The 27,610-nt window shown below is 49.1% G+C and overlaps 1 protein-coding gene across 2 annotated transcripts in view; it reads right to left on the bottom strand.

The window, feature by feature from the left end:
• The window catches only part of loxl4 (lysyl oxidase-like 4), a 167,402-nt gene that overhangs the window by 43,291 nt on the left and 96,501 nt on the right, over nt 1-27,610 (bottom strand). For both annotated transcript variants that reach the window (XM_078224342.1, XM_078224343.1), the window contains one exon: nt 11,680-11,834. In XM_078224342.1, coding sequence (XP_078080468.1) covers nt 11,680-11,834 — 155 coding nt within the window. The remainder of the gene's footprint in view (nt 1-11,679; nt 11,835-27,610) is intronic.

A 27,610-nucleotide genomic window follows, 5' to 3' on the forward strand; every position in this document is an offset into this window, starting at 1 on the left:
TGACAGTGCGACACTCCCTCTGTACTGACAGTGCGACACTCCCTCTGTACTGACAGTGCGACATTCCCTCTGTACTGACAGTGCGACACTCCCTCTGTACTGACAGTGCGACACTCCCTCTGCACTGACAGTGCGACACTCCCTCTGTACTGACAGTGCGGCACTCCCTCTGTACTGACAGTACGGCATTCCCTCTGTACTGACAGTGCGGCACTCCCTCTGTACTGACAGTGCGACACTCCCTCTGCACTGACAGTACGGCATTCCCTCTGTACTGACAGTGCGACACTCCCTCTGTACTGACAGTGCGGCATTCCCTCTGTACTGACAGTGCGACACTCCCTCTGTACTGACAGTGCGACACTCCCTCTGCACTGACAGTGCGACACTCCCTCTGTACTGACAGTGCGACACTCCCTCTGTACTGACAGTGCGACACTCCCTCTGCACTGACAGTACGGCATTCCCTCTGCACTGACAGTGCGACACTCCCTCTGCACTGACAGTGCGGCACTCCCTCTGCACTGACAGTGCGGGACTCCCTCTGTACTGACAGTGCGACACTCCCTCTGCACTGACAGTGCGACACTCCCTCTGTACTGACAGTGCGACACTCCCTCTGTACTGACAGTGCGACATTCCCTCTGTACTGACAGTGCGACACTCCCTCTGTACTGACAGTGCGACATTCCCTCTGTACTGACAGTGCGACACTCCCTCTGTACTGACAGTGCGACACTCCCTCTGCACTGACAGTGCGACACTCCCTCTGTACTGACAGTGCGGCACTCCCTCTGTACTGACAGTACGGCATTCCCTCTGTACTGACAGTGCGGCACTCCCTCTGTACTGACAGTGCGACACTCCCTCTGCACTGACAGTACGGCATTCCCTCTGTACTGACAGTGCGACACTCCCTCTGTACTGACAGTGCGGCATTCCCTCTGTACTGACAGTGCGACACTCCCTCTGTACTGACAGTGCGACACTCCCTCTGCACTGACAGTGCGACACTCCCTCTGTACTGACAGTGCGGCACTCCCTCTGTACTGACAGTACGGCATTCCCTCTGTACTGACAGTGCGACACTCCCTCTGCACTGACAGTACGGCATTCCCTCTGCACTGACAGTGCGACACTCCCTCTGCACTGACAGTGCGGCACTCCCTCTGCACTGACAGTGCGACATTCCCTCTGCACTGACAGCACGACACTCCCTCTGTACTGACAGTGCGACATTCCCTCTGTACTGACAGTGCGGCACTCCCTCTGCACTGACAGTGCGACATTCCCTCTGCACTGACAGTGCGACACTCCCTCTGTATTGACAGTGCGGCACTCCCTCTGCACTGACAGTGCGACACTCCCTCTGTACTGACAGTGCGACACTCCCTCTGCACTGACAGTGCGGCACTCCCTCTGTACTGACAGTACGGCATTCCCTCTGTACTGACAGTGCGACACTCCCTCTGCACTGACAGTGCGACACTCCCTCTGCACTGACAGTGCGACATTCCCTCTGTACTGACAGTGCGGCACTCCCTCTGCACTGACAGTGCGACATTCCCTCTGTACTGACAGTGCGGCACTCCCTCTGCACTGACAGTGCGACACTCCCTCTGTACTGACAGTGCGGCACTCCCTCTGTACTGACAGTGCGACACTCCCTCTGTACTGACAGTGCGGCACTCCCTCTGTACTGACAGTGCGACACTCCCTCTGTACTGACAGTGCGACACTCCCTCTGTACTGACAGTGCGGCACTCCCTCTGCACTGACAGTGCGACACTCCCTCTGTACTGACAGTGCGGCACTCCCTCTGCACTGACAGTGCGGCACTCCCTCTGCACTGACAGTGCGACATTCCCTCTGTACTGACAGTGCGGCACTCCCTCTGTGCTGACAGTGCGGCACTCCCTCTGCACTGACAGTGCGGCACTCCCTCTGTACTGACAGTGCGACACTCCCTCTGTACTGACAGTGCGGCACTCCCTCTGCACTGCATTGAGAATGCCAGTTTGGATTTTGTGCTTAGGTCTCTGAAGTGGAGATTAAAGTAACAACCTTCTGCCTCAGTGAGGACACTGTGCCACAAGTGAGAGCAGATATTTGCTGCAGAATAGTAACTCTGAATGTGTTTACTATTGAGGACTCACAGACTCTACACAGCTGTAATGAGTAGGCGCATTTACTACCGCGATGCCCACTCAGCGATCTGTTCCATCATCATCATATAGAGCACTGATGCAGTAACTCCATGTGTTAAGCTCCAGCCATTACATCTAATGGGAAGTGTCAGCATATTTCTTTCTGTTCTCCTTGCATGGTTAGCTTCTGAAGTTGAAATGAGTTGTAAATCAAGTGTCCCCTTGGCCCAGTCATAGCATATGTCTCTAAATCAAACAGGCAGCATATCAGCATAGAATCCCAACAGTACTGAGGGAGTGCCGCACTGTCAGAGGGTCAGTACTGAGGGAGTGCCGCACTGTCAGAGGGTCAGTACTGAGTGGGGTGCCGCACTGTCAAAGAACAGTTCTGAGGGAGCGCCGCACTGTCAGAGGGTGTGGTGAACCATCGTTGGTTCACCACTGGGGTTTGTTACCATGTTACTGTTGGGCTAGGGTGTTATTACTGTGGGGGTTGTACTATGTTGTTGGGTTAGGGTGTTTACCTGTTATGAGAGTTATCGTGGCACATTCCAGTGGGGTCCCGCCTCCGGTGGCAGGGTATAAGACCCCCTGCTCCGGCAGGACCCCTTCAGTCTGAACTGGTGTATTCGTGTTAGTAGTTCCCTTGTTACTTTATTAAAGCCTTCAATACCGAAGCCTTGATTCCATGTGCTTATTGACGCGCATCAATTTAATAAAGTAAACAGAAAACTCACAACTGTGCAACAAGAAGAAAAAAACAGAGAGTATGGAACAGATTCTAAAACCGGATCGTCTGACACTGGACCCACGTGCGGTCGGTGCAGCTAACACATTCGACCATTGGTGGAAGTGCTTTGAGGACTACCTGGCAGCCTCGGTAGCTATCACTACGGACAGTGATAGACTCCAGGTCCTCCACGCGAGGGTAAGCGACACGATTTACCTAGCCATTCGTGCAGCTCCCACTTACCAGGGTGCCGTCGAGCTCCTAAAGAATAGGTACATTATGCCACCCAACGAGATACATGCTCGTTACCTCCTCGCTACACGACGTCGGCAGTCGGGCGAAACCATAGGGGATTATGCCAATGAGCTCCTGCAGCTTGCCAGGGGTTGCGACTGTAAGGACGTCTCCGCCGAGCAGTATATGTACGACCTCGCCCGAGACGCGTTCGTAGCAGGGGTAGGGTCCTCGTACATCAGGCTTAAATTGCTAGAAAAGGGGAAACTCAACTTGACCCAGGCAATGGGGATGGCCGTGAGGTTGGAGGCGGCGTCGAAGAGCTTGGCGCTGTACCCCGAGGACCACATGCAGTCAACGTGGTTGGAGCAAGCTCTGCTCCCTCCTCGCCCCGCGAACCCGCGCTCCCAGATCGATTCGACGACGGCGGCAGCTCCAGGTGGCCAGCGATGCTATTTTTGCGGTGGGGCCAAGCATCCATGGCAACAGTGTCCGGCAAGAACGGCAATCTGCAGCCAGTGCGGTAAAAAAGGCCACTACGGCAAAGTCTGCAGGTCCAAACCTAAAAACGGCAGTGCAGCTTGTAACCCTCCAGAACGGAGACCATCTCTTTCGGCGTCGCAGTACCCACGAGGTCCGACCACGTGCGATCTCAGGACGGCGCCATCGTGGCAGACAGAGGAGGAGGAAGACCACCAGGAGTCGCTGCGCTTGGCGCCCTCGCCCACGTGCGATTCATGGGGGCGGCCATCATGGTCCACGACGACTAGGAGCGACCAGCAGGGGTCCTCAGCATCCACATCGGCAGCATGCAGCAGCGACCAGCAGGGGTCCTCAGCATCCACATCGGCAGCATGCAGTGACGCCCAGGGGCCAACGGTGGCGTCGATCTCTCTGGATCAGACCAGGCATTACAGACTGGAACATTCTATGATGGAGGTAAAGGTTAGTGGCAGAACTGTGAATTGTCTGTTTGACAGTGGGAGCACCGAAAGTTTCATACACCCTGAAACTGCTAAAAGGTGTGGACTCCGGGTTCTCCCTGCCAAACAGACAATTTCCATGGCATCACAGTCCCGGTCTGTACCGATCCAAGGACGATGTATGGTAACTCTTGAGGTACAGGGCACAGTTTACGAGCAATACAGGCTCCTTGTGCTACCTCACCTTTGCGCGCCAATTCTCCTCGGACTAAACTTTATGGTCCACATGAAGAGTGTGATCCTACAGTACGGTGGGCCACTCCCTTCACTGGCAGTAGGGAATCAGCCGCAGCCTCCAAATTGCCCAAAGCGCCCCGCGTGCAATTTATCCACCCTGAAGATCACGACACCATCCCTTTTTAAAAATCTGGTACCTGGCTGCAAGCCCATCGCTACTAAAAGTAGGCGTTACAGCGCTGAGGACCGGATCTTTATTAGATCTGAGGTTCAGCGGCTCCTCAAGGAAGGGATCATACAGGCCAGTGCTAGTCCGTGGAGAGCGCAGGTCGTGGTAGTCAAAAGCGGGAACAAACCTCGGATGGTCATCGACTATAGTCAGACCATTAATAGATACACGCAGCTGGATGCGTATCCTCTCCCGCGCATTTCTGATATGGTCAATCAGATTGCGCAGTACCGAGTGTTTTCTACCATAGACCTTAAGTCCGCCTACCATCAACTCCCCATCCGCCCAGAGGACCGACAATATACGGCTTTTGAGGCGGATGGTCGTCTATACCAATTCCTCAGGGTTCCATTTGGTGTCACCAATGGGGTCTCGGTCTTCCAGCGTGCTATGGACCGAATGGTGGACCAGAACGGGTTGCGGGCTACCTTCCCGTACCTGGATAACGTCACCATCTGCGGCCATGACCAGCAGGACCACGACACGAATCTCCAACACTTTCTGCGCACTGCATCTCGCCTGAATCTGACCTATAACAGGGAGAAGTGCGTATTCCGTACGCGTAGGTTAGCCATCCTCGGATACGTGGTGGAAAACGGGGTCATTGGCCCTGATCCAGACCGTATGCGCCCACTCACTGAACTTCCCTTGCCCGCTAGCACGAAGGCACTGAGGAGATGCCTCGGGTTCTTTTCATATTATGCACAGTGGGTCCCCAACTACGCGGACAAAGCTCGTCCGCTCATTAAGTCCACGACCTTCCCACTTACGCCGGAGGCCCAATTGGCCTTCAAGGTTTTGAAGAGCGACATCTCGAAAGCCACGATGCACGCGGTGGATGAATCCATCCCTTTCCAGGTGGAGAGTGATGCATCTGACTTCGCCCTAGCCGCCACACTAAACCAGGCAGGCAGGCCCGTCGCGTTTTTTTCCCGCACCCTTCAAGGCCCAGAAATTCGGCACTCAGCGGTGGAAAAGGAGGCTCAGGCCATTGTGGAGGCAGTCAGACACTGGCGCCATTACCTGGCAGGTAAGCGGTTCACCCTGATCACGGATCAACGATCCGTGGCGTTTATGTTCAGTAACACGCAGAGGGGCAAGATCAAGAACGATAAGATCTTGCGGTGGAGAATTGAGCTCTCCACCTATAATTACGATATTATGTATCGTCCAGGGAAGCTCAATGAGCCCTCGGATGCCCTCTCGCGCGGAACATGCGCCATCATGCAGGAGGACCGCTTGAAGGCTCTCCACAATGATCTGTGTCATCCTGGAGTCACCAGACTCTACCACTTCATCAAAGCCCGCAACCTGCCCTACTCGGTGGAGGATGTCAGGTCAGTAACTAGAAGCTGTCGGATTTGCGCAGAGTGCAAACCACACTTTTATCGACCAGACCGGGCACAATTGGTCAAGGCCACTCGCCCTTTTGAGAGGCTGAGTGTGGATTTTAAGGGCCCCCTTCCCTCAACGGACCGGAATGTCGATTTTCTCAATATAATAGACGAGTATTCCCGGTTTCCGTTTGTTTTCCCCTGTGCGGACACGTCAACTGCCACCGTCATCAAGGTTTTCAGTGAACTTTTTACCCTGTTCGGGTACCCCTGCTATATTCATAGCGACAGGGGCTCGTCGTTCATGAGCAACGACTTGAGGCAATTCCTGCTCTCATTCGGGATTGCCTCTAGTAGAACCACGAGCTACAACCCTAGGGGTAACGGACAGGTGGAAAGGGAGAATGCTACAGTCTGGAAGGCTGTCCTACTGGCACTGAAATCCAGGGGCCTTCCAGTCTCCCGTTGGCAGGAGGTCCTTCCAAATGCGCTCCATGCTATCCGCTCCCTCCTGTGTATGGCAACCAATGCTACTCCCCACGAGAGGATGTTCTCATTCCCTCGGAAGTCGTCCTCGGGGACCTCATTGCCAGCCTGGTTGACGTACCCAGGACCCGTCCTTCTGCGGCGCCATGTGAGGGCTCGCAAGTCTGACCCCTTGGTCGAACCGGTCCAACTCCTCCACGCCAACCCTCAGTATGCCTATGTGGCATATCCTGACGGGCGAGAGGACACTGTCTCCATTAGAGACCTGGCGCCCGCAGGGGACGTAGCAACCCCTGTCGCTCCTATTCCCCCAGTCACAAATCCACTACTCCTCATTACTTCCCCAGACGTGGCGCGGTCAGCACCGGGACCAGTGCATAACACTTTTACTCCCATGTACAGCTTGCCTGAGACTCGGAGATCGGCGCCACCATCATCATCACCACCACCACTACCACCAAACGTTCCAGGATCCCCTGCACCATCGCCTCACCAGGGCCGGCCGGCCCGGGAGTCCTTGAGGGGACAGCCAGACGTTACTTTAAGAGCGCCACCACAAGCACCTGCTCCGTTTTCGCAACCGGTGTTGAAGAGATCGGCACCTGCTCCGGTTTCGCAACCGGTGTTGAGGAGATCGCAGCGTCGGTGCGGTCCTCCAGACCGTCTGGACTTGTGAATCCTGTGACTTTTCTGTTATTGTCTGTTTTTCGTCCACCCCGCCACCTCTTGTTCTTAAAGGAGGGGTGAATGTGGTGAACCACCGTTGGTTCACCACTGGGGTTTGTTACCATGTTACTGTTGGGCTAGGGTGTTATTACTGTGGGGGTTGTACTATGTTGTTGGGTTAGGGTGTTTACCTGTTATGAGAGTTATCGTGGCACATTCCAGTGGGGTCCCGCCTCCGGTGGCAGGGTATAAGACCCCCTGCTCCGGCAGGACCCCTTCAGTCTGAACTGGTGTATTCGTGTTAGTAGTTCCCTTGTTACTTTATTAAAGCCTTCAATACTGAAGCCTTGATTCCATGTGCTTATTGACGCGCATCAGAGGGTCAGTATAGAGGAAGTGCCGTACTGTCAGTTGGTCAGTACTGAGGGCGTGCTGCACTGTCAGAGGGTCAGTGCTGAGGGAGTGCTGCACTGTCAAAAGTTCAGTACTTAGGGAGTGCTGCACTGTCAGAGGATCAGTACTGAGGGTGCGTTGCACTGTCAGAGGGCAGTACTGAGGGATTGCTGCACTGTCAGAGGTTCAGTACTGAGGGAGTGCCGCACTGTCAGAGGTCAGTACTGAGGGAGTGCTGCACTGTCAGAGGGTCAGTATTGAGGGAGTGCTGCACTGTCAGAGGGTCAGTATTGAGGGAGTGCTGCACTGTCAGAGGGTCAGTACTGTGAGAGTGCTGCACTGTCAGAGGGTCAGTACTGAGGGAGTGCCGCACTGTCAGAGGGTCAGTACAGAGGGAATGCTGCACTGTCAGAGAGTCAGTACTGAGGGAGTGCTGCACTGTCAGAGAGTCAGTACTGAGGGAGTGCTGCACTGTCAGAGGTTCAGTATTGAGGGAGTGCTGCACTGTCAGAGGGTCAGTACTGTGGGAGTGCTGCACTGTCAGAGAGTCAGTACTGAGGGAGTGCTGAACTGTCAGAGGGTCATTATTGAGGGAGTGCTGCACTGTCAGAGGGTCAGTACTGTGGGAGTGCTGCACTGTCAGAGAGTCAGTACTGAGGGAGTGCTGCACTGTCAGAGGGTCAGAACTGAAGGAGTACTGCACTGTCAGAGGGTCAGTACTGAGGGAGTGCTGCACTGTCAGAGAGTCAGTACTGAGGGATTGCTGCACTGTCAGAGGGTCAGTACTGAAGGAGTACTGCACTGTCAGAGAGTCAGTACTGAGGGAATGTTGCACGATCAGCGGGTCAGTGCTGAGGGAGTGCTGTACTGTCAGAGGGTCAGTACTGAGGGAGCGCTGCATTGTTGGAGGATTAGTACTGATGGAGTGCTGCACTGTCGGAAGATCAGTACTGAGGGAGTGCTGCACTGTCAAAGGCCTAGCAATGAGGGAGCCAACAAGCACAGTCAAGAACGCTGCATAATTTTAGGGCAAACAGGTACATTAGCAATTCCACCCCCGACCCCTGAAAAAAAATGGTTAGATTAAAATCAGATTCTTTCAAAACAGAAAAATATTAAGAAGTTAATGATGAGTTCAAACTTACTTTAAAAATCTGCGTCTTGATCAGGGAATCTAATAAATATTAATGAGTCTTTCTCTGCAACAACACGGACTATATTTAATCATTGTTTCCAACCATGTGTGACATCCACTTCACTTGGTATTGTCGGGACTTCCAAATGCCCAAGCTCAGCAGACTTTCCCTTCTAACTCAAGGGTTTTATTGTGCTTAAAGGGCCACTGGAATTCAGTGTTAACAAAAGGATGGAATCCTATCCTATTGCAACGTGCTCCTGAGGCAGGAGTCCTCCAGCTTCATCGCAATGATCTGGGTGAGACCCTCACGTGCCACTAAATCACTTCAACCTGTCTAAGTACACTGGTTTCACCGGATTGCACCTTCACCTCTGCTCTGATGCAATGGCACAGCGGTAATGTTACTTTGACTAGTAATCTGTAAGACCCAGCTAATGCTCTGGGGATCATGGGTTCAAACCCCATGCAGGCAACTGGCGGAATTTAAATTCAGTTCATAAATCTGGAATACAAAGCTACTCTCGGTGGTGGTGACTGTGAAGCTATCATTATAATAAATGCAAAATACTGCGGATGCTGGAATCTGAAACAAAAGCTGGAAAATCTCAGCAGGTCTGACAGCGTCTGTGGAGAGAGAATAGATGTGGAGATGCCGGCATTGGACTGGGGTAACACAGTAAGAAGTTTAACAACACTAGGTTAAAGTCCAACAGGTTTATTTGGTAGCTAAAGCCTGGCTTTTGCTACCAAATAAACCTGTTGGACTTTAACCTGGTGTTGTTAAACTTCTCACAGAGAGAATAGAGCTAACGTTTCGAGTCTGGATGACCCTTCGTTTTATTTGTTTTATTCATTCGTGAGACATGGGTGTCACTTGCTGGCCAGCGTTTATTGCCCATCCCTAGTCGCCCTTGGAGGGCAGTTGAGAGTCAGCCACATTGCTGTGGCTCTGGAGCCATAGGTCAAACCAGGTAAGGACGACAGATTTCCTTCCCAAAGGACATTAGTGAACCAGATGGGTTTTTCCAACAATCGTTTTGTGCACCACACTCAAGGCGTGGTGTGGCAAGAAGGGCTTTCGAATCATGGGGCACTGGCATCAGCATTCCGTTCGGATGGGGCCCACTTGAACCAGTTGGAGATGTCCTGGCTAATTGTATAGCTTAGCCTGTTATTCTAATGGTGGGTGGAGGGTGGGATTGGGTGTAGTTTGAGTGAAGGGAGACTCAGAAATCAGAAGAGAAAGGTCAAAGTATCGGAATAGTATAGTGATGTGGGTTAAAAAAAGGAGAGTGGACTTAATTAATTTTTAATTTCAAATTTTTTTCATTGCATTCAAATTCCACCGTAGCGGGATTCGAACCCAGGTTCCCAGAACATTAGCTGAGTTTCTGGATTAATATTCTAGTGATAATACCACTAGGCCATCGCCTCCCCTACGAGGAAATAAAAGAAATTACCACTCATTGAAATGTATTACTGGAGAGATGAATGAGACTGAAAGTTGACAATCCCCCAGACCTGATGATCTTTGACCCAGAATGTTAAAAGGGGCGATTGTAGAGATGGTGCATTTGTTGATAATCATCTTCCAAAATTCGACTGTTTCTGGGACGCTCTGCTTTGGGTAATTTACAAAACATCAATGAACATATTGAACAAAATGTGTACTTTTAGACCTGATTCCATGATGGGCAGCACTGGCTGAACAATGCTGAGTGTACTGATAGCTACACCAACAACCAATTTCAGACAGTCAGTTGTGCTCTCTAACATGGCTCATTTAACTGTGCCATACATTCATACACAGGGACAAAAACACAATAGTCTCAGCAGGTCTGACAGTATCTGTGGAGAGAGAATAGAGCCAACGTTTTGAGTCTAGATGACTTGACCCGTTTTCTGCAAACAAAAGTGATATGTTCAAGCCTTCTGAATTATCCAGGAACTTGGGAAGCCGATAGTTCCTGTTACTTGCTCCATGGCAATGCCTTGGCCAATCAGAGTTGACTTTACCGGGATCTTGATCAATTGGGCCAGTGGGCTGACGAATGGCAGATGGAGTTTAATTTAGATAAATGTGAGGTGATGCATTTTGGTAGATTGAATCAGGGCAGGACTTACTCAGTTAATGATAGGGCGTTGGGGAGAGTTACAGAACAAAGAGATCGAGGGGTACATGTTCATAGCTCCTTGAAAGTGGAGTCACAGGTGGACAGAGTGGCGAAGAAGGCATTCGGCATGCTTAGTTTCATCGGTCAGAACATTGAATACAAGAGTTGGGACGTCTTGTTGAAGTTGTACAAGACATTGGTAAGGCCACACTTGGAATACTGTGTGCAGTTCTGGTCACCCTATTATAGAAAGGATATTATTAAACTAGAAAGAGTGCAGAAAAGATTTACTCGGATGCTACCGGGACTTGATGGATTGAGTTATAAGGAGAGGCTGGATAGACTGGGACTTTTTTCTCTGGAGCGTAGGAGGCTGAAGGGTGACCTTATAGAGGTCTATAAAATAATGAGGGGCATAGATCAGCGAGATAGTCAATATCTTTTCCCAAAGGTAGGGGAGTCTAAAACTAGAGGGCATAGGTTTAAGGTGAGAGGGGAGAGATACAAAAGTGTCCAGAGGGGCAATTTCTTCATACAGAGTGTGGTGAGTGTCTGGAACAAGCTGCCAGAGGTAGAAGTAGAGGCGGGTACAATTTTATCTTTTAAGAAGCATTTAGACAGTTACATGGGTACGATGGGTATAGAGGGATATGGGCCAAATGCGGGCAATTGGGATTTGCTTAGAAGTTTTTAAAAAAGGGTGGCATGGACAAGTTGGGCCGAAGGGCCTGTTTCCATGCTGTAAACCTCTATGACTCTGTGACTTGTGAACCAATCAGTACCTCTTTTCTCCTGTGGTAGAAATTGTTGTGATCATTTGAAATTTGGTATTCTTGTGTTTGCCTTGATGTGTGCAAGATGAAAAGCTTTGAGGTCTCTCTTTCCGGCAATGCACACAGATATACAGACGCACGAATGCATAGAGATACACACACACAGAGATACACACAAACATTTACAGATGTGCAAACCTCAATATCATTCCTCATTCTCAAATGGGCCATTCGATCTGGGCACCAGCTGAAGTCGAAAAGATCTTTTTGTTTACCTTATTCCTGAATCCCATGTGTGGAACGTTGCATCGGACAGCCGCGTCTTCTCCATGTCTGCAGTTCCTGCTGCTCGCCTCCTTGAAGCTACAGTCAGTCAGGGACTTCTCGAAGCCGGTGCAAGATACTTCGGCCATGTGGATGGGGCCCACACCTGCAACATGTGACCAAGAACTCAGCATTGGCTAACTTAGTTGTTAAATTATTAGACATCCCAGCAGTCTGAGAATTCAAATATGGTTCAAAAGTTCAGAGAGTTTAATTTTTCCCCTCGGTGTGCTGCCGGAGGAGGGTTGGCAGGTGGTGGGGGGGGGGGCGGGAGGCGGGGAGTGAAGCAATCATTGCCCGACAATTTTGACCGAGGCACCTCCTTATTTATCATGGAAACAGGTTTTTCTGTCCAATGAAGGGTGGGCTCTTGAAGCTGGAGGACCAATCGGAATAAGATCAGTGAGCGGCTTATCCATAGAATAGAGAGAATCCCTACAATACAGCATGAGGCCATTCAGCCCATCGAGTCTGCACCAACCACCATCCCACCCAGGCCCTATTCCCATAACCCCATGCATTTACCCCAGCTCGTCCCCCCTGACACTAAGGTGTCCACTGGGTGTCCATGTGCATAGATCCCTGAAAGTTGGCACCCTGGTTGATAGGGTTGTTAAGAAGGCGTACGGTGTGTTAGCTTTTATTGGTAGAGGGATTGAGTTTTGGAGCCAGGAGGTCATGCTGCAACTGTACAAAACTCTGGTGCGGCCGCATTTGGAGTATTGCGTACAGTTCTGGTCGCCGCATTATAGGAAAGATGTGGAAGTGTTGGAAAGGGTGCAGAGGAGATTTACCAGGATGTTGCCTGGTATGGTGGGAAAATCGTATGAGGAAAGGCTGAGGGGCTTGAGGTTGTTTTCATTAGAGAGAAGAAGGTTAAGCGGTGACTTAATAGAGACATACAAGATGATCAGAGGATTAGATAGGGTGAATAGTGAGAGCCTTTTCCCTCGGATGGTGATGGCTAGCACGAGGGGACATAGCTTTAAATTGAGGGGTGAGAGATATAGGACAGATGTTAGAGGTAGGTTCTTTACTCAGAGAGTAGTAAGGGCGTGGAATGCCCTGCCTGCAGCAGTAGTGGACTCGTCAACATTAAGAGCATTCAAATGGTTATTGCATAAACATATGGATGATATTGGAATAGTGTAGATTAGAGGGGCTTTAGATTGGTTCCACTGGTCGGCGCAACATCGAGGGCCGAAGGGCCTGTACTGCGCTGTAATGTTCTATGTTCTAAGGGGCAATTTAGCATGGTCAATCAACCTAACCTGCACTGACTGTGGGAGGAAACCGGAGCACCTGGAGAAAACCCACGCAGACACGGGGAGAATGTGCAAACCCACACAGACAGTGATCCGAGCCTGGAATTGAACCTGGGTCCCTGGCGCTGTGAGGCAGTAGTGCTAACCACTGTGCCACCCTGCTGCCCCTATATCTGCTCCTTCAGTTGCGATGATAACTAGGGTTGGGATTGGGAATAGATTGGAAATCTCCGCCCTTTTGCTCTGCATCAAACTGCAAAAAGCTGAAGGGGCAGACTCAGCAAAACTTCCCAGCTCCTAGTGAGTCAGTGTAGACTTCATAGGCCGAATGGCCTCCTTCTGCACTGTAGAGATTCTATGATTCCATGACACTGCAGCACTCAGTTAGCAATGCCAGCCTGGATCACGGGATCGTGTTCTGCAGTCGGACTTGAGCCCAGTTACAACTGATCCTGGGCATAGAATTTTTATAAAGTGAGTCACAGAATCCCTACAATGCACAAGTCTGCACCGACTCTCCGACAGAGAATTTCACCCAGACCCTTTCCTGTAACCCCATGTATTTACCCCACTAATCCCTCTTAACCTACACATCTTGGGACACTAAGGGCTAATTTAGCACGGCCAGTCCACCTAACCTGCACCTCTTTGGACTGTGGGAGGAAACCGGAGCACCCGGAGGAAACCCACACAGACACGGGGAGAACGTGCAGACTGCACACAGACAGTGACCCGAGGCCGGGAATCAAACCCGGGTCCCTGGTGCTGTGAGGCGGCAGTGCCAACCACCGTGCCACCCTATCATCGACCTTGATGCAGACTGAGCCAATCTGTGATTGAACACTCCGTCAAATGTACATCAGTTGAAGTTGGGATTGTGTGCAGGTGGAGGGAATCGCAGTAGGATCGAGGAGTGGTTCGGATACACCGACTGCATTTACATGGCGCCCGGAACACTGCACAGGAGCGGAGGCTTGTGTGGAGCAGAAACACTGACACAGTGCTGAGGGGGAGAAATGTATAAATGTCAATAATTCTTTCTTAGACTGAGCCGAGACGGCGGCTTGGGCCTGGGAACTGTGATATGACTCAGCAGCAGCATGTCAGTCAGAGCACTGATTACTCAGCCACTCACCCACCCAGCACCGTGTCACTAGGAAAGTATGAACAGTTCCATTTTCTCAAACAGAAAGTCTGACACTGACACGGCTAAACAGACATTAGGACAGGTGACTAAAACACAGTTAAAACAAGCAGCTTTTAGAGTCGAGAGAGGGAGAGAAAGAGGGAGAGAGAGAGAGGGAGAGAGAGGGAGAGAGAGAAAAGGAGAGGGAGAGAGAGAGAGGGAGAGAGTGGGGGGGGGGGAGAAAGGGAGAGAGAGAGAAAAGGAGAGGGAGAGAGAGAGAGGGAGAGAGAGGGGGAGAGAAAGGGAGAGAGAGAAAGGGAGAGAGAGAGAAAGGGAGATGGAGAGAGAGAGAGAAAGGGAGAGAGAGAAAGGGAGAGGGAGAGAGAGAGAAAGGGAGATGGAGAGAGAGAGAGAGAAAGGGAGAGAGAGGGGGAGAGAAAGGGAGAAAGGGAGAGAGAGAGAAAGGGGGGGGCGAGAAAGTGATTCAGGGAAAGGGAGAGGGAGAGAGAAAGAAAGAGAGAGAAAGAAAGAGAGAGAGAGAGGGAGAGAGGGAGAGAAGAAGAGTAAGGGAGAGAAAGGCAGAGAAAAAGAGAGGGGGACGAGGGAGAGGGAGGGAGAAGAAGAGGGAGGGAGAAGGAGAAGGAGGGAGATGGGGGGGGGAAAGAGAAAGGGAGAGAGAGAAAGTGAGAGAGAGAAAAAGAGAGGGAGGGAGAGGAAGAGGGAGGGAGAGAGAAAGATAGAGAGGGGATGGGAGGGGGAGGTTTATGGAAGGAACCCCAGTGCTTCAGGCTATTAATTTTTCAATCAAATAATATATCGTCCTATAATGTGTGTGATAAAAACCAACCAACAGCCTCTGTTTCTTTTGGCTCTTTTATGTGTAAGAAATAAACCAAGCTATCCAGACAGTAGCAGAGAAAAACAGAGTCAACAGTCTACAGGGGAAAGCATTCATTTTACACATTTATTCCACAAACGAATCCATGGAAATGTTGTATTCATCACTCTCCATGACCCTGTCAATAACAAGGCCTTCAGTCTTATGCATGTCTGAGATTCCTTCCAACCACCCAATCAAACCCTGGGCTATTCTGAGGGTGGGAATATTTTGGGATGGTCTCAGATACCGTCCATTACTGGGAGAGCGATAAACAATACAGACGATCCATCAGGAATGTCACTACCGCAAGCACCCAGGGAGATTGAACCCTTCCTGGGCCCACTTAATTTCCCCACACCAAAGCAATGAAAGGCTTCCCCAAGGAAACTGTGACTCATTCTGGAAAACTTTGTCCCAATCTTCCTCCCAAACTGGATCTCATGCTGAATATTAATCGTACATTCCAAGCATGGAGAGATGTAGAGAGAGCAAAGATAATCATAGAAATCATAGAAACCCTACAGTGCAGAAGGAGGCCATTCGGCCCATCAAGTCTGCACCGACCACAATCCCACCCAGGCCCTACCCCCACATATTTTACCCGCTAATCCACGCATCTCAGAACTCTAAGGGGCAATTTTTAACCTGGCCAATCAACCTAACCCGCACATCTTTGGACTGTGGGAGGAAACCGGAGCACCCGGAGGAAACCCACGCAGACACGAGGAGAATGTGCAAACTCCACACAGACAGTGACCCGAGCCGGGAATCGAACCCGGGACCCTGGAGCTGTGAAGCAGCAGTGCTAACCACTGTGCTACCGTGCTGGTAACATGATTGTACCGGCAACAATGAACTGTGGGGGGAGGAGGGGGCAAACTCAGAGTTGGAAAAGGAGATTAATGCATTCCGTCAAAGTGGATTCGAATCCCACTCCAGAGGCAACCATCACAAAACCCCAGGCTGACGTTTCCAGGGTGGAATTCTGTAGAGGGAACGGGGGTCTTGACCAGGAGGTGGGAAACCATCAAGAGCACCAACAAAGGGTCACCCAGACTCAAAACGTTGGCTCTATTCTCTCTCCACAGATGCTGTCAGACCTGCTGAGATTTTCCAGCATTTTCCGTTTTTGTTCCTGTCTGATTAGGTTCATTGGTCATGCCAAATTGCCTCTTAGTGTCTAGGGATGCGTAGTTTAGAGGGAATAGCAGGGTAAACATGCGGGGTTACGGGATAGGATTCTTGTCAGTGCAGACTCGATGGGCCGAATGGCCTCTTTCTGCACTGTAGGGATTCTGTGATTCCATGATTAAATGCCCCTCGCAACAGGGAAGGGCACAAGATTGTGCACCCAGTGCCAGCACTGAGGGAGAGCTGCACTGCCAGGGGTGCCCTCTTACAGATGAGGAGTTAAACCAAAGCCTTGCCACACTGTTCAGTGGCACCATTCTGAAAAGTCGGGGAGTAATCCCTCTGGTGTCCTGGCTAATATTTATCCTTCAAACAACATCCCGAAAGGATCTGGTCATTATCATATTGCTGTTTGTAGCAAATTAGCCGCGACTTCTCATACATTACAACAGCGACGGCATGTCACCAGTTGTGAGGCTCTTCACACCATCCTAATGCTATATAAATTCAAGTTCCTTTTGGTCTCTTTCAGGAGATTCGCCGGTAATCCCCATCCGCCATCCGTGTCGGGATTCTCCGGTGCCGCTGAAAGTGAATGGAGATTTCGCTGGAATGCTAAATTCTCTGTTCTCACTGGCCGCGGGACGGGAACGGGTGAGATCCGGAGAATCCCGGCCCGTTGCCTGCAGATCGTAGAATCCCCACAGTGCAGTAAGGAGGCCATTTGTCCCGTCGAGCCCGCACTGGGAGAAAACCGGAGCATCCAGAGGAAAACCCACACAGACACGGGGAGAGTGTGCAGACTCCATACAGGCAGTGACCCAAGCCGGGAATCGAACCTGGGTCCCCGGCGCTGTGAAGCAGCGACGCTAACCACTGTGCCACCATGCCGCCAGCTGGCTGAGCTGCACATAACAATTGTTGAGCATAGAACATAGAACATAGAAAATTACAGCGCAGTACAGGCCCTTCGGCCCTCGATGTTGCGCCGACCAGTGGAACCAATCTAAAGCCCCTCTAATCTACACTATTCCAATATCATCCATATGTTTATCCAATAACCACTTGAACGCTCTCAACGTTGACGAGTCCACCACTGCTGCAGGCAGGGCATTCCACGCCCTTACTACTCTCTGAGTAAAGAACCTACCTCTAACATCTGTCCTATATCTCTCACCCCTCAATTTAAAGCTATGTCCCCTCGTGCTAGCCAACACCATCCGAGGAAAAAGGCTCTCACTATCCACCCTATCTAATCCTCTGATCATCTTGTATGCCTCTATTAAGTCACCTCTTAACCTTCTTCTCTCTAACGAAAACAACCTCAAGCCCCTCAGCCTTTCCTCATACGATTTTCCCACCATACCAGGCAACATCCTGGTAAATCTCCTCTGCACCCTTTCCAACACTTCCACATCCTTCCTATAATGCGGCGACCAGAACTGTACGCAATACTCCAAATGCGGCCGCACCAGAGTTTTGTACCGTTGCAGCATGACCTCCTGGCTCCAAAACTCAATCCCTCTTCCAATAAAAGCTAACACACCGTACGCCTTCTTATCAACCCTATCAACCTGGGTGCCAACTTTCAGGGATCTATGCACACGGACACCCAGATCCCTCTGTTCATCCACACTACCAAGTATCTTACCATTAGCCCTGTACTCTGTATTCCTGTTACTCCTTCCAAAGTGAATCACCTCACACTTTTCCGCATTAAACTCCATTTGCCACCTCTCAGCCCAGCTCTGCAGCTTATCTATGTCAATAGATACATGCAATTGCATAGATGCAATTAAGAGGAAGCTAGAATTGTTCATCCGGCAGTAGGGATACTTCAGTTGCAAACAATAAAAGAACTAACTTCAGAAAGTAAATCAAAGAAAAAGGTTTAAAAAATAAACTTCATGGTCGGAATTTTGCCGCCATGCCCACCCCGATTCCGATGTGGGTGAGGCTCGCAGAATGGAATCTCCGTTGGCCTCGGGTGGGATTTTACAAGCCTCGCTCGAGCAAGTTTGTGAAATACCAGCACATTACTCCAACGCTTGGGGCCATACAAGCTCCCCACAATTCCCATCTGCTTCTTAATTATTCCGGGTCAGCTGACCCTCACAGCATGTCACCATTGGTTAGATTATACCAGATCCAATGTTATCATAGAATTATAGAATCCTACAGTGCAGAAGGAAGCCATTCGGCCCATCGAGTCTGCACCGACCACAATCCCACCCAGGCCCTATCCTCGTAACCCCATGCATTTACCCTAGCTAGTTCCCTTGACACCAAGGGGTAATTTGGCATGGCCAATCCACCTAACCCGCACATCTTTGGACTGTGGGAGGAAACCGGAGGAAACCCACACGGGGAAAATGTGCATACTTCACACAGACAGTGACCCAAGCCGGGAATTGAACCCAGGTCCCCGGCGCTGTGAGGCAGTAGTGCTAACCACTGTGCCACCCGTGCTATCATTGGTTACATTATAACATTAATGAGGGAGAAAGAAATTAGGAGAGGGGTCACTGAAATAAGATGGGTGGGGGTTTGAATGGGGTACAAACACTGACACACAGACCTGTTGGGCAGAATTCAGCAGAAATGGGGAATTGAGCCATGGACCTGTCAGACCTTTGACTCAGCAGACAGTCAGTCTGTCCAATTATCCCGTCGGCCATTGAGAAGCTCCCACTGAGCATGTTGACACTGGAAAACCCAAGGAGACATGATTCCAAGTCTATCTCGCAAGGAGAACTGTACATAAGTCAAGATGTGAGCAGGTTAATTGAGTGTACACAGACACATAATTAACCAACGTCAAGCCAGACTATGGAGGAGGAGGAAGGGAAAGGACAATTTCTCGCGCTACATCAAAGCTTTTCATATTTCTGCTTCATTGATCTGTGTCTTCATGATCAGGCAGCTGGAGATGTGTGATTGCTAAAGAGAGAGAGAGAGTGAGAGAGAGCGAGAGAAAGCGAGAGAGAGAGCGAGAGAGAGGGTGAGAGAGAAAGCCAGAGAGAGAGAGAGAGTGAGAGAGAGAGAAAGCGAGAGAGAGCACGAGAGAGAGCGAGAGAGAGAGAGAGAGTGAGAGAGAGAAAGCGAGAGAGAGAGAGAGAGCGTGAGAGAGAGAGAAAGCGAGAGAGAGCACGAGAGAGAGAGAGAGAGAGAAAGCACATGCTCAGGATTAAAGTTTACAGAGGGGAGCTATGGTTTGCTAGACCAAGTGAGTCATCATGAGGAATGTTGGCTTCCCAGATGCGTTCCGGTAATTTAATTCCCACAAAAAGATTACTACAAATTTCTACCCTTTCTTAGACATACAAGATGACTTCATTAGAAAATCCATTAGGATTGTGTTGGAGTTGGCTCATGTGGCACAACCTCCAGTCATTTGATCTCCAGGTTTAAACTGCAGCCTTTCCTCGACACCCATAACTGACCTAATTAGTTCCGATGTTGCCTTTTGAGAATTCTTTTTAAAAAAGAAAGAAAAGTTTTTCTTCCTCTTCCTCGCTCTTCCCCGTAAACTAACCTCCGACCTACAAGACAGGAAAGCGGCCTACACCACAGGCTTTTGCCACTGCTGCTAGGCAACCAGGGGATAACTCCACTTCGCCTTTCCCACATTGCAGGCAAACACTAGCCATACCGTTAGGTGGTGTAGGCGTCCATTCATTCCTTAGAATCGACGTAGGCGGCACTTAGTACGGATCTAAGATGATCTTCTTTATTGAATAAAACTTAAAATTAATACGACAGAAGCAAAGAGAGAGAGGGGGAAGTTGGGAACTGGCTTCACAGCCTGGTCCTGTACAGACTTGAACTCAAACCTCACACTGGGCCGAACTAACTAAACAGATACTGTTACTGCAATATATGAATTCTTATCTGTGTTAGTGAAATTGCTGGTATAAACTGTGTCCCTAACTTTCATAAACAACTGGCAGCTGTGACCATGAAAAACTTTGTTTAGTCGTTTCTACTAACTTTGTATTTTGAAAGAATGCAGTCAATTTCTAAGCTTGTCTAGAATTCCCAGCTGGGTTTTAAAATGCGGCCAGGTTAGCTTTAAAGCTAATTAGTTACACAGACAGAAATACATTAAAATGAAGTCTTTTAACTGGAGCAAACCATCCAAAGTATCCCACAGGTGGCATAACGTGGCGGTGAAAAGCCCTGGAGTCACTGTCCCTATCAGTGGTGGAGTATTCGCTGAACCCTTTTGAATGTACCATTCTAAGCTCTGTTTCTGGTCAACTTTCTGGCAAGGATACGGCAGCTATTCGATTGGGTGAACCTCTGAGGAAATTCCCATTGGTATACACCATTGTTTTGTTCCATTGGGAGCACAGACAGCTCATAAAGACTCGCAATGTATTATTAGAATGCTAATCTGAAAGAACATCCCCCATTTTGGGAACAGGAATGGGAACAGGAGAAGGCCATTCGGCCCTTTGCATTTGCTCTGTCATTCCATAAGAACGTGGCTGATCTGACCGTGAGCCCAGCTCCATTTTCCTACCTGTACCCTCCCCCCATCAGCCTCGACTCCTTCACCGATCAGAATATGACCTGCAGATTTCTTGTTTGCTTTAGGATTCATTCAACTTACGACTGACTGAGAAAATAATGACAATTATATTTAATTGAAGCTCAGAGCAACTTCATAAAAAAGAGCACTCAAAAAACTCCCACTGGCTGACATTTTGCCTGACTTGCCCAATGTGAATCTATCCAGGCGCTTATGTGAGACATTGACAAACGCTGATGGTTAAGGAACTGTCGTTAAATGTGGATACTTAACATAAACTTACTAAAGGGTTGTCTAGAAAGTACGCACACCGTCCCATATTGTAGCCAGGACTTAAAGGCTGCAACACAGCCACTGCGTACATGTATAAATTTAAACACAGATAAATGCTGGCACTGGGCCCTACATACCAACATGGGAAAGAATACCGACAAGAGCAGTTCCATTGCAATGCCGGCTATCATCATAGCACTTATGCACCTTGAAGGAATGCTGTCCAATAAGCAAAACATTATACTTAACGCACAGGCACAGCCATTTATCTAGGCAAGGTTCTAATTAACCGAATATAGATCACAGCTTTCACAAGACCTGTTTTCTTTCGAAGCGATGAGTCGTTGGATCACAATGCCAATTCTTGGAAAGGCAGAAGCTGGTCACATTATGCGGAAGGCAGCCAATGATCGTACGGAGCACCTCATGAGGAGATTTTTACACATCACATTCCTGAGATCTGGAACGTGCAGCTTGAAAGGGTGGTGGCCATCTGCAAGCCAGCGAGGTCCAAATACCAGACAGTTTATTTTTAAAGGCATAGAAACATAGAAACTAGAAGCAGGAGAAGGCCATTCGGCCCTTCGAGCCTGCTCCGCCATTCATTTAGATCATGGCTGATCATCGAATTCAATATCCTGATCCTCCCCTTCCTCCCATATCCCTCGATCCCTTTAGCCCCAAGAGCGATATCTAATTTCTTCTCGAAATCAGACAACGTTTTGGCCTCAACTACTTTCTGTGGTAGTGAATTCCACACATTCACCACCCTCTGGGTGAAGAAATTTTAGAATCCCTAATGTGCAGAAGGAGGCCCTTCGACCTGCTAAGCCCGCACCGACAACAATCTGGGAACGAAGTAGAAAGAGTTGAGAGCTTCAGGTTTTTAGGTGTCCAGATCACCAACAACCTGTCCTGGTCCCCCCATGCTGACACTATAGAACATAGAACATAGAACAGTACAGCACAGAACAGGCCCTTCGGCCCACGATGTTGTGCCGACCTTCATCTGAAACCAAGATCAAGCTATCCCACTCCCTACCGTCCTGGTGTGCTCCATGTGCCTATCCAATAACCGCTTAAATGATCCTAAAGTGTCTGACTCCACTATCACTGCAGGCAGTCCATTCCACACCCCAACCACTCTCTGCGTGAAGAACCTACCTCTGATATCCTTCCTATATCTCCCACCATGAACCCTATAGTTATGCCCCCTTGTAATAGCTCCATCCACCCGAGGAAATAGTCTTTGAACGTTCACTCGATCTATCCCCTTCATCATTTTATAAACCTCTATTAAGTCTCCCCTCAATCTCCTCCGCTCCAGAGAGAACAGCCCCAGCTCCCTCAACCTTTCCTCATAAGACTATAGTTAAGAAAGCCCACCAACGTCTCTACTTTCTCAGAAGACTAAGGAAATTTGACATGTCCGCTACGACTCTCACCAGATACACCATAGAAAGCATTCTTTCTGGTTGTATCACAGCTTGCTTTGGCTCCTGGTCTGCCCAAGACCACAAGGAACTACAAAAGGTCATGAATGTAGCCCAATCCATCACGCAAACCAGCCTCCCATCCATTGACTCTATCTACACTTCCCGCTGCCTTGGCAAAGCAGCCAGCATAATCAAGGACCCCACGCACCCTGGACATTCATAGAATCATAGAACTCTACAGTGCAGAAAGTGGCCATTCGGCCCATCGAGTCTGCACCGACCACAATCCCAACCAGGCCCTACCCCCATATCCCTACATATTTTACCCGCTAATCCCTCTAACCTACGCATCTCAGGACACTAAGGGGCAATTTTAGCATGGCCAATCAACCTAACCTGCACATCTCTCTTCCACCTTCTTCCTTCGGGAAAAAGGTACAAAAGTCTGAAGTCACGTACCAACCGACTCAATAACAGCTTCTTCCGTGCTGCTGTTAGACTTTTGAATGGACTTACGTTGCATTAAGTTGATCTTTCTCTACACCCTAGCTATGACTGTAACACTACATTCTGCATTCTTTCCTTTCCTTCTCTATGAATGGTATGCTTTGCACGCAAGAAACAATACTTTTCACTGTATGTTAATATATGTGACAATAATAAATCAAATCAAATCAATCCCACCCAGGCCCTATCCCCATAAACCCACATATTTACCCTGCTAATCCTCCTGACACTAAGGGGCAATTTAGCATGGCCAATCCACCTTACTTGCACATCTTTGGACTCTGGGAGGAAACTAGAGCACCCGGAGGAAACCCACACAGGCACAGGGAGAACGTGCAAACTGCACACAGACAGTGACTCAAACCGGGAATGGAACCTGGGTCCCTGGCGCTGTGAGGCAGCAGTGCTAACCACTGTGCCACCATGCCACTATTTCTCCTCACCCCAGTCCTAAAAGGTTTACCCCTTATCCTCAAACTGTAACCTCTAGTTCTGGACTCCCCCACCATTGGGAACATTCTTTCTGAATCTATCCTGTATAACCTTGTTAGAATTTTATAAGTTTCTATGAGATCCCCTCTCACTCTTCTAAACTCCAGTGAATATAATCCTGACCGACTTAGTCTCTCTTCATATGACAGACCTGCCACCCCAGGAATCAGCCTGGTAAACCCTTTGCTGCGTTCCGTCTCTAGCTGCCATGAGTGAATTTTGAATATTATTAGATGAATTAAGAAACAGCAGCTTGTTTGGCTGGGTACTGCATTATTAGTGTGGTGGTGAGCCAACTAATCACATGTGCCCATTAGTTTCCGCACTCCAAGTGCTCCAACCTGACCTGGCCCAAACCACCCAACCCGGAATCTGGCAAGTTCCGAAATCCGGAACAGACTCGGTGCCCAGGCTGCTGGTCTTGAGACACTGTGTCTGTATCTGAAGAAAAGAAAATTACTGGAAAAGGGCAGTGAAGTGGGACTAGTTACTGGACAGCATTAGCACAATGGGCCAAATGGCCCCCTGCAGTGTATCCCTTAATATTTATCCCTCAACCAAAATCACCAAAACAAACTATTCGGTCATTATCACATTGCTGTTTGTGGGATCTTGCTGTGTTCCCTACGTGACTGCACTTCAAAAATACCTCGATAAAGGAAAATGCTGCAGATGCTGGAATCTGAAACAAAAACAGAAAATGCTGGAAACATTTGTTCACTAATGTCCTTTAATGTGGAGATGCCAACGTTGGATTAGGGTAGGCACAGTAAGAAGTCTCAAACACCAAGTTAAAAAAACAAATAAACCTGTTGGACTTTAACCTGGTGTTGTAAGACTTCTTAAAATGTCCTTCAGGGAAGGAAACCCGTCGTCCTTACCCAGACTGGCCTACATGTGACTCCATGTGACAGCAATGTGGTTGACTTTCAACTGCCCTCGGGCAACTAGGGATGGGCAATAAATGCTGGCCAGCAATGAGCTGAAGCCCCCGTTCTTGTTCCTGTGCCCTTTTTGATGACATCACAATATTTGGCAACACATTGGCTCAGTGCATTGTGGGATGTGCTACTGGGTCCCACAAACCAAGGTGGCCCCAGCATGGACCCTGTTCTGAGGTTGTCAACTGGCGTCAGGCCAGTTTTGGAGATGGTGCAATCAGCCTTACTCCTCGGTAACGAGACCTTGGTATCAGACTCAATGCTCAGTGACCTCTCCTAGAAGGAGCAGGGGTGACAGTAAACTTGATTTGATTTATTATTATCACATGTATTAACATACAGTGAAAAGTATTGTTTCTTGCGCTCTATACAAACAAAGCACACCGTTCATAAAGAGGGAAACGAGAGAGTGCAGAATGTAGTGTTACAGTCATAGCTAGAGTGTAGAGAAAGATCAACTTAATGCAAGGTAAGTCCATTCAAAAGTCTGATGGCAGCAGGGAAGAAGCTGTTCTTGAGTCGGTTGGTACGTGACCTCAGACTTTTGTATCTTTTTCCCAAAGGAAGAAGGTGGAAGAGAGAATGTCCGGGGTGCGTGGAGTCCTTAATTATGCTGGCTGCTTTGCCAAGGCAGCAGGAAGTATAGACAGAGTCCATGGATGGGAGGCTGGTTTGCCAAAGCGCCAAAGATCCAGCACCAAGAATGACCTCCTGCCGTGGGTCAGATACGAAAGTACTTCCAGCACCAAAAGAACCATATCCCAATATAACCAGGAGATATGGGGAGGAAAAAACTCAAGAGAAAATAAATCGTCAGTGTTAAATATGAAGTAAGATTGATGTATAAACATTGTCCACGTAAATAATGTTTCATTCAAGCAGACTATCCCTGCTCCCATTGCTAAACCATGGTAGTTTGTGGACCCGACTATTATGTGAATACTTCCTGCCACAACACAGGCTATTTTCAGGGAACCCAACCTGTTATTTGCTTTGGCAACCAAAACTTGTCAAGATCCCCGGGAAAAGGTTTTCCACACTTTCAAGAAGCAGTTTGCAAAAAGACCGCAGAGGCATCCTCCCTAACCAGAAATAGCATAGCTCACAACAACACATTTCCAATTCAGCAACCTCACTATTTTTATGAAGTAAAGGTAAACACATCAGCTCCCTGTATTGTGTAAGATTGTGTTAAAAGGCGATGATCGAGTGTGTGGGATGAACATTCCAGAACAGCCTCTGCCACACTAGAGACCTTTCACTTGAAGGAGAGTCAGCAGTGACGACAGAGGTAGAGTTAACGATTTGGGACTTAGAACTGTTCCTTTTAGAAATGCAATTAAAGGAACAAGGTCTTGAAAGGTCTCAGCCTTTTGGCTAAGATCATGTGTAGTTATGCGGATGCTGCACTTGGTTGAGGTCATTGGGTTGCATTTAAGCTTCATATGTTTCATATGAAGCAATTTTTAAAAGCGGTATCTCGGCCTTTTGGCTAAGATGCAAATGAGATCAAGCCTGGGGCGGGCAGAGACGTCTGCCTACTCCAATCAGCTTGGCTCATGTAGATCAGGCCCAAGACAGGGTAGAGGGTTGCATGCCCTGTCTTGTCAGCCTGGATCGGAAATGTCTCAACTTGTTGAGACTCTGAATTGGACTTGATTTGATTGAATTGGAAAAGTATAAAAAAAAACAAGGTCTTGAAAGAGTCGAGCACAAAACCTAACACTGAGAGGGTGCTGCAGTGGTAATGGGTGAGATTTTCTGTTTCTCGCGGTGGCAGGTGGTACGCTGCCCACCAGCGGTGGCATCTTCTGGTCCCACCGCTGTCAATGGGATTTCCCAGTCAATCCATCCCATGCTGGTGGGAAACCCATCGCGGGGGGTCCGCCATCAGAGGGGGTGTGCCTTCGGCAAGACTGGAAGATTCCATTGGCGTCAACAGCTGGAAAGTTCCGGCTAATGCCTTTCAGAAGAGATGTAAAACCAAGCCCCTATCTACCCTCCCAGAGGGACAATGAAGAATCCTATGAAGCTATCTCGAGGAAGCACTGGGGAATTCTGTACTGAACAGTATTTATCCCACAACTAACATCACCAAACAATGGGTTATGTGGTGGTTATCTCATTGTTTATTCAGCATTTGGGAAGAATGAGACAGACATTAGAGAACCAGGGAGCGTAATCATTTCCATTCGCTTTGCTCACAAACTGGTTCAACCTGCGATGGGCAACCTGGGCAGTGAATGGGTCGCGTGAGTGGCCCCTCCTTCATCTCAGCAGCCACAAGATTGAAATCGGACTTGGTCACTAACCATGACCCCATGAATAAGATTCAATACATTTAATACACCCCGAATATTTCATAACGGCTTGTAGAAAATGCTTCATCTTGCAACTATTAATATATGAATATATTAACTTCAAACGGTAACATAAATATTTTCACCTGATTGGACGCAGAGGGAGCGCACGGCTCTCACTGTCAATGTTGTGAGCAATCAGCACCCACCTCACTTCACTTGCCCCCTGCTTTACGTGCGAATGACTTCAGCCATACCAGTAGGAAAAAAAACCGCACGGACGGGAATCAGCGGAACGTGGCAATGGTGCGTGTGGGGAATGGTTCGAAAAATGTCCCGTGAGGCTGCACTCAGAACCCAGATGGGCCGTGTGTGGCCCCCAGGCTCCAGGTCACCCGCCACATATTACTTTTTAGCTTCTTTCTTTCAGGGATACGGGCATCAGTGGCTAGACCAATATTTACTGCCCATCACTAATTGCCCTTGAAAGGGTGTGGGTGTGCCACCTTCTTGAACCACTGCAGTCCATGGGGTGTGGGTACAGTGCTGTTTAGGAAAGGAAATCTGCTGTCCTGGCACATTTTGGGTGTATATGTGACTCCAGTCCCTGACCTGCTCTCTGAAGTGGACTAGCAAACACCAATAGTTGTCTCAAACTTTCTCAGAGCAACTAGGGATGGGCGATAAATCTCCACCTCACCTGCAACACCCCACATCCCATGAATAAAAATAAAGAAAAATGTACAAAGTCAGTATGAAACATCATGCTGACAACCAACTGTTTTATGCCTCCATCCCTTTCACACCGCCCAGAATTTTCAAGTCCAACATAGTGGGCAGGATTCTCCAATCTTGTCTCTTGCCGTCCTCACTGCCAGCGAGAATGGAGAGCTTGGCGTTCAGCTGGAGAATCCCAGCCGTGGACAAGACCAGGGGTTTCCAGCGAGCAGGTATATTGACTGGGACAGCGCATCTGTGTTGGGCAAGACTTCTACAA

The sequence above is a fragment of the Mustelus asterias genome, chromosome 11 (assembly GCF_964213995.1).
Source record: "Mustelus asterias chromosome 11, sMusAst1.hap1.1, whole genome shotgun sequence".
Lineage (NCBI taxonomy): Eukaryota > Metazoa > Chordata > Chondrichthyes > Carcharhiniformes > Triakidae > Mustelus > Mustelus asterias.